General features: G+C 37.4%; 1 protein-coding gene across 2 annotated transcripts in view; it reads left to right on the top strand.

The window, feature by feature from the left end:
- The first annotated feature begins 65 nt into the window (after positions 1-65).
- The window catches only part of LRRC66 (leucine rich repeat containing 66), a 54,749-nt gene continuing 45,106 nt past the window's right edge, over positions 66-9,708 (top strand). For both annotated transcript variants that reach the window (XM_037829786.1, XM_037829785.1), the window contains exons 1-2: positions 66-699; positions 3,082-3,582. In XM_037829786.1, coding sequence (XP_037685714.1) covers positions 3,087-3,582 — 496 coding nt within the window. In that variant the 5' untranslated portion in view covers positions 66-699; positions 3,082-3,086. The remainder of the gene's footprint in view (positions 700-3,081; positions 3,583-9,708) is intronic.

Here is a 9,708-nt window from a genome sequence, read left to right as displayed (position 1 = left end):
GAAATTCTACCTTGTGTTGAGTTTTGTTTTTTTTTTTCTGAGAGGGCAAGAATGTTATGGTGCTAAACTCTACAAAGAAGAGACCATTGAAATGCTGATAATTTTAAGTCTTCCTAAAAGTTTTGAGGAGGCAAAGATTACAAATTATGTCGTACAAAAATAAATCTATAAATCTGTTTCAGATTGCTAACTTGAGTTTCAGTTAAATCAATTTCTAGTAACTATTTTTTTTCTAATAACAAGGTCCTCTGTTTACAATAAAGATTCTATAAATGGTTTGCAGTTAATTTTTTTTATTAAAGAAGAAGGTTTACAGAAAATCATGCATAAAACGCAGTTCATTTTTTAATGGTTATATAGTAACTTATTTCTACTTAATCAGGCAAACATGATGAATTTAGATGTGGCTTGAGAATGGGGCATGGTTAATGCTTATATAATCTCTCTGGAATCCTAGAACTCAAAGTTAAACAGTTGAATCTCAGGTTGGATAGTCCAACTGTCTGCATAGATGCACGCAGTGGGCATATGCATCCTGTCACCGTGGCAAGGAGGCCAGAGCCTGGAGATGAAAGGGTGAAGCTTTACAGCAGGACAGGCTTGATAGAGGATGGGTGGAGCCTGAAAGGCTTCTGTCTAAAATCCCCTGCCTGGCTTGAGTCAGATACAGACCACTTGCAACTACCTAAGGATCTTAAGGTATGCCTTAGAAACAGCATTACTATTGTGTTCTTTCCACATCTTTTGTCATCAGAAACAGCCTCTCATTTTTTTCTTCTAATTATTTTGGTCACCTTTTTCTTTTGTGTAAGGACTCTTCATTTCCTTTCTACTTTTTGTTTTTTTCTACTGCCTTCTTCCCCCTCTCTTTGTAAACAGGCACATGCACACACATACACATAGAATACATTGGTTTCCTCATACTTCAGCTTGAATGTGCCCATTTATAGATTTGATTTTACTTAATTGTTTCCAATTCCCTGAGGTACTTTTTCTGGGGTTTGTCAATAGTTCATTATTTAATATATATAAGTTTTTATACAGTGCATGTAATTTTTTTTTACAAATTAGTACCTATCACTTAAGACATAAGAGTACCCTTATCTAGCTGTTTTCAACTGAAATCTATTAGTTAATGAATGAATATCTTCAACTTAAAAATGAACCAAGTCCAAGAAAAACTGCTTGTGTCCCCTTAAGAAAAAGTATTTTCCAGCCACATCTTTCTCTTAATTATCGCAAAGTAATGTACCTGTGAATGGTAACAATATTCTTTTTGTTACTGATGTTACAGTACTTTGGTGTATAATTAATTGTATATATAATGATTGTAGCCCTGAATATAAGACAAATACCTTTCTGACTGTGCATATTAATTCAACCTGGTATTGGGTGAGAGGCACACTATAAAAGTAAATTACTTCTCCATGTCGTAGGGCACCTTTGCAGTTCACAGCCTTGTGTACCTGAATTTAGATGCCTTTCAAAATATGGGAAAATTGACCTTGTATGAAACAGAAGTTTAAAAAATTACATGGTAAATTTCATTCACTCCATGCATTCATTAATTCAGAGCATAGCTGCAGACCATTAAAAATATAAAATATAGAAAACATTGCCCTTACCTTCTGGAAGCTTCCAGTCTTGTGAGCGCAAAGCAAAACAATAGCAGTGCAGGATAGTATTGATATTCTGTCAAACTGAATGTTACTAACATACAGTCATTCATTCAATAAATGTTTACTGAAAGATTTCTGAAAAAAAAGATGAAACAGAGGCTAACACAGGATAAAAAATCTCAAGGCCATAGGATTTGGACTGAGGAAAGGAAACAGCATTGAGCTTGAAATTGGGAATGAACTAAAAGCTAATTTTAGCATGGGATCCACATATATTTCTTTGCACAAGCTCCACGTATACTTATCAAATGAATTATGTTTAGCTAGATAATGCAAAACCTTGAATGCCATCCTGAGAGATTTGGACTCCAGGCAATAAAGTTTTCAAATGAGGGAATGATAAGAGAAAAGCAGTGGTAGGGGAAAATAGCCCTTTGGAATTAACTAGGATGGGTTAAGAAGGAAAGTCAAGAGGCAGAGGCAGGAAGATCAATGAAGCCTTCTAGTATTTCCGACTGTAGCAAGAGAACTAGACTGGGTATTATAACAGAAAGGAAGGGATGATTTGTTGTAAACCAGCATTCCAGACTGAATAATGTGATAATTCGTGGACTAACTGCCTCTTAAGTGTAGTTTAATTAAAACAAAACACCAATATTATCCATTTAATTTTCTTTTCACATTGGTTTTTTTGTGTGCATACATTTAGCCATCATAATTTTATAAGTACTTGTTTTAAAACTTTCAATTGCTTCTCAAGAATTTTTGGTGAAAAAGAGACTTTATGTTTCTATATCTTGCTACATCTTTGTGGTTCTGAGGCAGAGCATTCTTTTGATAACCCATTTTATTTCTGCTGTTTATATCGAAATGATTTCAAAGTTATTTGAAAAGTCACAAAAGCCACAAAGACAAAATTTGAAGTTCTTAAGAGTCATAAAAAAATCGAGTCCCTTTTGTGAGTTGAACTTTCTACTCATAGTTATGAAGGTTCTCAATTTAGTGTAACTGGATGGCATGTCATTCATATAATAAATCACATAGCTGATTATAATGCTGTAGATAAGCATAACAGACTTTGCTCAGCTCTAATGAACAGCAAGGAAGCAGAAGAGGTCTTTAATCTTGGTAATGTTTCACTTACTCCAAAGAGGACTGCAGGGTGAACAATACTGGAGAAGCAGAAGCAAAGGTGAGGACTAAGTGAAATATATTTTCTGAAAAATCAGAGAGTCCTGTTTTTATAAATGTGACACCAATGTAATTTTATACCCTAACTGTTCTGTTTTGGTAGCTACATTTTAATGCAGCAATTTCTAAGGAACCATATATTCATTTAAATTGGCAATCAAGGCAAGGTAACTTTCCTAAATCTTAAATGGAAAATTAAATATTCTGCTTCTTATTTGCTATTACTTTTTATGTAAGTTATTTTTAATGTCAATCATTTTCTTTTTTCCAGGCATTATGAAAAACCTCTATTTCAGAGTCATTTCCATAGTTATAGGTCTATGTTTTACTGGAACAATGTCAAACACACTAAGAAAAAGCAATATTTTATCCAATTCTGAGTGCCAATGGAATGGATATCTTCTGATGAATTGTTCTTTTATTGGAAAGCACAACGTATCTGTGGACGTGTCACAGAAAGGAGCCTCAGTGGATATAAGTTTCAATTTCATTAGACTTCCCTTACGGTCTAACATGAAACAAAAAGAATGGAAAATAAAACATCTGGATCTCAGTAACAGTGTCCTATCAAAAATAACCTTAAGCACTCTTGCATATTTACATGTTTTGGAAATATTAAACCTCAGCAATAATGCCATATACTCCATCTCATTGGAGCTTCCACGTCATAAATCCTTGTGGATGAAGCACCATAGAAGCAGCTTCAGAAATAGGCTTCCATTTCTAAAGGTGTTAATTCTTCAAAGAAATAAACTCAGTGACACTCCCAAAGGTGAGTACAATTTTCAAAGACGGACTAGAGCAAGAAACAATGAGTATGTGGAGAGTATTGTCTTTTGTCAATATGAATTCTATGTTTTCAGTTTCAAGGAATCAACTGAAAGCAAAGCAAATTGGTAAAAGCAAGTATAATAAAAGGAATTTTGTAGTGAAATTTGAAATTTGAAGTTATAATATGTGTGGTTTATAGTCAATGCAATTTAGTCTCCCATTAGTATAACTTACATTAGAGTTTGATGGGGTTGTCGAGAAACACTAGGAAGTATTTAAGTGATAAAAAATAATGCATGACTTCAAATACTTACTTGGATTATCATGTTTTTTTATTAAATATAGAAAAGCACTGAGAAATAACTAGTTCAGATACTTAAATATGTAACGCAATTTAAACTAAATATGCTGCCATATTTATAATCTTTATCTTCTTAGATTCATCAAAGCAAAATCAGAATTCCTTATCCTAGCTTCTCACAAGATACCACTCCCACCCACCCCCATGTCCTCCTGTAATAATAGTAAGTTCTCATCCATTCTGACTTCCAATAGTCTGTATGTTGGAGTTTCTTAACTAACAACCCAAAGCTTTACTTTTAAAATTTGTCAGGTTCATGAAGCAAAACTTCCTTTGCGCCTTTTATATTCCTGAGTGCTAGACAGTTTCCTTTCCTTGTTTGTTTTTTGTCTTGGTCACTATTTGCTAAGCACATACTTTATATAAGATACAACACTAGAAAAGAAAGTATAAGAATATTGTCATCTTTTACTATCCCAAATTATGCATATCTAGTTTTTCTTTTTTCTTTTTTTTTTTGCTCTTTCCCCAGTTTCTGCCTTGTTTTTAGCATCATTTTGGCAATAACAGCCTGGCAGGTGAAGAAATGACTATTCCAGTTACCATATCAGCAGAACTGTGTAAGAAGGGTGGAGAGTTTTTCTTCCCCACCCTTGTCTATAAAAGCAGTGGCATTTTGTTTAGTATTTTCAGTGTAAATGAGTCACATTTTATTTTGTAATTTTTTGCATTGTTTTTATTATGAAAGGAATACCTGTTAATTGTAGAACATACAGTAATTAAGGAAAAATTAAAAGGGAAGAATTATGGTCACTTGTAGTATATATTTGTTTATTCTTTGTGTCTATATACATTCTTGTTTAAAAATTGGATCATACTGTGTCCATAATATTTCATAACGTGTATTTTGAAATCACAGATTATTTTGAAGTTCTTTTATATAATTAAGTAATCTCAAAAGTAACATTTAAATAGTTGAATAGTTTTCATTGTATTCATATATCATAATTGGTTTAGTCAAACAACATTGAAGTTATTTCATTTTCCTGCTGTCATAACTCTTCAGTGAGCACCACTGTAGCTACATGTATCCATATAATATAACGTGTTTTTTAACTGGTATGGTAGAAGTGAATCTCAATCAACAAATCCAAGTATACTAGAAATATAGCCTTCTTTTGTCTATAACCCAGCATAATTTCTGAATCTGAGTCCCCATTCTACTAGAATCAGTGGGAGGTTGGTTTTAGGGGCACTTAACCTCTGCCTTTTCCCAGGTTTGTAAAACAGCTCTATTTTATACCCTGACAAGGCTCCAGGTTTGTGTGTGTGTGTGTGTGTGTGTGTGTGTGTGTGTTCCTCACCCCCACTAGCCAGAGAAAATTTCTTTCTGGTCATCATAGTTTGGCAAAAACTCCCCCTTTATGTTTCCTCAAAGCCCTCTATTTCCAGAAATTACTTTCCTCTAAAGGTTTAGGCTTTTGGAAAACAAAAGCCAGAAAGAATTGTAGACTCCTCTGCTTTCTGCCCTGCCATGTGCCTCCCATAGGGCAACAAACACAGAGCCTACTTTCTGCTTGAATGGAGAGGAAGGAAAAGAGGAAAACATAGGGAAGTAAAAGGTTAATATGTCAAAATATTATTCCTCCACAAGAGTAAATAGAGAAGTGCTGGACCTCTCTTTAAGGAAGATGAATTTCCCAGAGCTAACTGTGGGGTGGAGTTAATATAATTCTATTTAAGGACCAAATATCCCTATAAACTGCCAGGTAAAACTTTCAAAGGTAAAGAAAAAAAGTGAAATGAGCAAATCCTGTATCTGAAATTCTATTAGAATTCAAGCAAATGAAGTCATAGAGAGATGAATGAAATAGATGATGGAAGCCAAGTACAAGCCCTGAATCTAACTTGGTATAATTAAGAGTCCTTTTATCAATAGCTTTTTGTGGTATGAGTTATTTTACTATAAAAATCATCATACATTTTTTAGTTTTTACTATGCTGAGTCCCTTTAACATCCTTTCCCATTTCAATACTGTGACTATGGTTGAGTAACTCTGACTCTAATCCCATTTTGGAGGGTAAAACCTGGTAAGAGACGTGCTGCCTGAGGTGCCATCCTATTTCTGGCCTTTCCTTTGTTCTTGCACTCGTTAAAATAATAATAAATCAGAGACATTCTGAAAGCAGCAATCAAGCACCTAGTCCTTGTAACACACGTGTACCTTCATAACGCATTTCCCACGTTTTTAATTGGTGACTGTTTATAGAACCAATGAAAAAGTTGTTTTCACTCAGGAAAGCCCACTTTTGTAAGGGTGACATACCATATCAGCGATCCCAATTTCAGCTTTTCTCCTCATCTTTAGAGTGTGTTATGATGTCACCAATAAAATTGTTGGGGCTTAAAAGGCTTTAGGGGAGGCGGGGCAAGATGGCAGACTGGTGAGCTGTATGTTTTAGTTACTCCTCCAGGAAAGTAGGTAAAAAGCCAGGAACTGCGTGGACTGGACACCACAGAGCAATCTGTCTTTGGGCATACTTCATACAACACTCATGAAAAAGTGGAACTGCTGAGATCAGCGAAATCTGTAAGTTTTTGCGGCCAGGGGACCCGCGCCCCTCCCTGCCAGGCTCAGTCCCGGGGGAGGAGGGGCTGTCAGCTCCAGGAAGGAGAAGGGAAAATTGCAGTGGCTGCTCTCATCGGAAACTCATTCTACTGATTCAAACTCCAACCATAGATAGACTGAGGCCAGACACCAGAGACTCTGAGAGCAGCCAGCCCAGCAGAGAGGAGACGGGCATAGAAGGAAAACAACACGAGAAGCTCCAAAGTAAAAGCAGAGGATTTTTGGAGTTCTGGTGAACACAGAAAGGGGAAGGGCGGAGATCAGGCCTTGAGGCGCATATGCAAATCCCGAAGCAAGGCTGATCTCTCTGCCCAGGGCACCTTTCCTTAATGGCCCTGGTTGCTTTGTCTATTAGCATTTCAATAACCCATTAGATCTCTGAGGAGGGCCGTTTTTTTTTTTTTTTTTTTTTTTTTTTTTTTTTGAATCCTTTTTGCTTTTTCTAAAACAATTACTCTAAGAAGCTCAATACAGAAAGCTTCAAAGAATTGAAATTTGGGCACGTCAAGTCAAGAGCAGAAATAAGAGAGCTCTGAGACAAAAGGCAATAATCCAGTGGCTGAGAAAATTCACTAAACAACACAACTTCCCAAGAAAAGGGGGGTGTCCGCTCACAGCCACCATCCTGGTGGACAGGAAACACTCCTGCCCATCGCCAGCCCCATAGCCCAGAGCTGCCCCAGACAACCCAGTGTGACGGAAGTGCTTCAAATAACAGGCACACACCACAAAACTGGGCGTGGACATTAGCCTTCCCTGCAACCTCAGCTGAATGTCCCAGAGCTGGGAAGGGGGAGCAGTGTGAATTAACAGAGCCCCATTCAGCCATCATTTGAGCAGACTGGGAGCCTCCCAACACAGCCCAGCAGCCCAGAACTGCCCTGGGGGGACGGCACTCACCTGTGACATAGCACAGTCATCCCTCAACAGGGGACCCGGGGTGCACAGCCTGGAAGAGGGGCCCACTTGCAAGTCCCAGGAGCCATACGCCAATACCAAAGACTTGTGGGTCAGTGGCAGAGACAAACTGTGGCAGGACTGAACTGAAGGATTAGACTATTGCAGTAGCTTTAAAACTCTAGGATCATCAGGGAGATTTGATTGTTAGGGCCACCCCCCCTCCCCGACTGCCCAGAAACACGCCCCACATACAGGGCAGGCAACACCAACTACACACGCAAGCTTGGGACACCAATTGGGCCCCACAAGACTCACTCCCCCACTCACCAAAAAGGCTAAGCAGGGGAGATCTGGCTTGTGGAGAACAGGTGGCTCGTGGACGCCACCTGCTGGTTAGTTAGAGAAAGTGTACTCCACGAAGCTGTAGATCTGATAAACTAGAGATAAGGACTTCAACTGGTCTACAAACCCTAAAAGAACCCTATCAAGGACAGCAAATGCCACGAGGCCAAAAACAACAGAAAATTATAAAGCATATGAAAAAACCAGACGATATGGATAACCCAAGCCCAAGCACCCAAATCAAAAGACCAGAAGAGACACACCTAGAGCAGCTACTCAAAGAACTAAAGATGAACAATGAGACCCTAGTACGGGATATGAAGGAAATCAAGAAGACCCTAGAAGAGCATAAAGAAGACATTGCAAGACTAAATAAAAAAATGGATGATCTTATGGAAATTAAAGAAACTGTTGACCAAATTAAAAAGATTCTGGACACTCATAGTACAAGACTAGAGGAAGTTGAACAACGAATCAGTGACCTGGAAGATGACAGAATGGAAAATGAAAGCATAAAAGAAAGAATGGGGAAAAAAATTGAAAAACTCGAAATGGACCTCAGGGATATGATAGATAATATGAAGCGTCCGAATATAAGACTCATTGGTGTCCCAGAAGGGGAAGAAAAGGGTAAAGGTCTAGGAAGAGTATTCAAAGAAATTGTTGGGGAAAACTTCCCAAATCTTCTAAACAACATAAATACACAAATCATAAATGCTCAGCGAACTCCAAATAGAATAAATCCAAAAAAACCCACTCCGAGACATATACTGATCACACTGTCAAACATAGAAGAGAAGGAGCAAGTTCTGAAAGCAGCAAGAGAAAAGCAATTCACCACATACAAAGGAAACAGCATAAGACTAAGTAGTGACTACTCAGCAGCCACCATGGAGGCGAGAAGGCAATGGCACGATATATTTAAAATTCTGAGAGAGAGGAATTTCCAGCCAAGAATACTTTATCCAGCAAAGCTCTCCTTCAAATTTGAGGGAGAGCTTAAATTTTTCACAGACAAAGAAATGCTGAGAGAATTTGCTAACAAGAGACCTGCCCTACTGGAGATACTAAAGGGAGCCCTACAGACAGAGAAACAAAGACAGGACAGAGAGACTTGGAGAAAGGTTCAGTACTAAAGAGATTCGGTATGGGTACAATAAAGGATATTAATAGAGAGAGGGAAAAATATGGCAAACATAACCCAAAGGATAAGATGGCCGATTCAAGAAATGCCTTCACGGTTTTAACGTTGAATGTAAATGGATTAAACTCCCCAATTAAAAGATATAGATTCGCAGAATGGATCAAAAAAAAATGAACCATCAATATGTTGCATACAAGAGACTCATCTTAGACACAGGGACACAAAGAAATTGAAAGTGAAAGGATGGAAAAAAATATTTCATGCAAGCTACAGCCAAAAGAAAGCAGGTGTAGCAATATTAATCTCAGATAAAATAGACTTCAAATGCAGGGATGTTTTGAGAGACAAAGAAGGCCACTACATACTAATAAAAGGGGCAATTCAGCAAGAAGAAATAACAATCGTAAATGTCTATGCACCCAATCAAGGTGCCACAAAATACATGAGAGAAACATTGGCAAAACTAAAGGAAGCAATTGATGTTTCCACAATAATTGTGGGAGACTTCAACACATCACTCTCTCCTATAGATAGATCAACCAGACAGAAGACCAATAAGGAAATTGAAAACCTAAACAATCTGATAAATGAATTAGATTTAACAGACATCTACAGGACATTACATCCCAAATCACCAGGATACACATACTTTTCTAGTGCTCACGGAACTTTCTCCAGAATAGATCATATGCTGGGACATAAAACAAGCCTCAATAAATTTAAAAAGATTGAAATTATTCAAAGCACATTCTCTGACCACAATGGAATACAATTAGAAGTCAATAACCATCAGAGACTTAGAAAATTCAC

This window comes from Choloepus didactylus, chromosome 3, assembly GCF_015220235.1.
Source record: "Choloepus didactylus isolate mChoDid1 chromosome 3, mChoDid1.pri, whole genome shotgun sequence".
In the NCBI taxonomy this organism is placed as follows: domain Eukaryota; kingdom Metazoa; phylum Chordata; class Mammalia; order Pilosa; family Megalonychidae; genus Choloepus; species Choloepus didactylus.
This window is presented reverse-complemented; position numbering and strand designations above follow the sequence as displayed.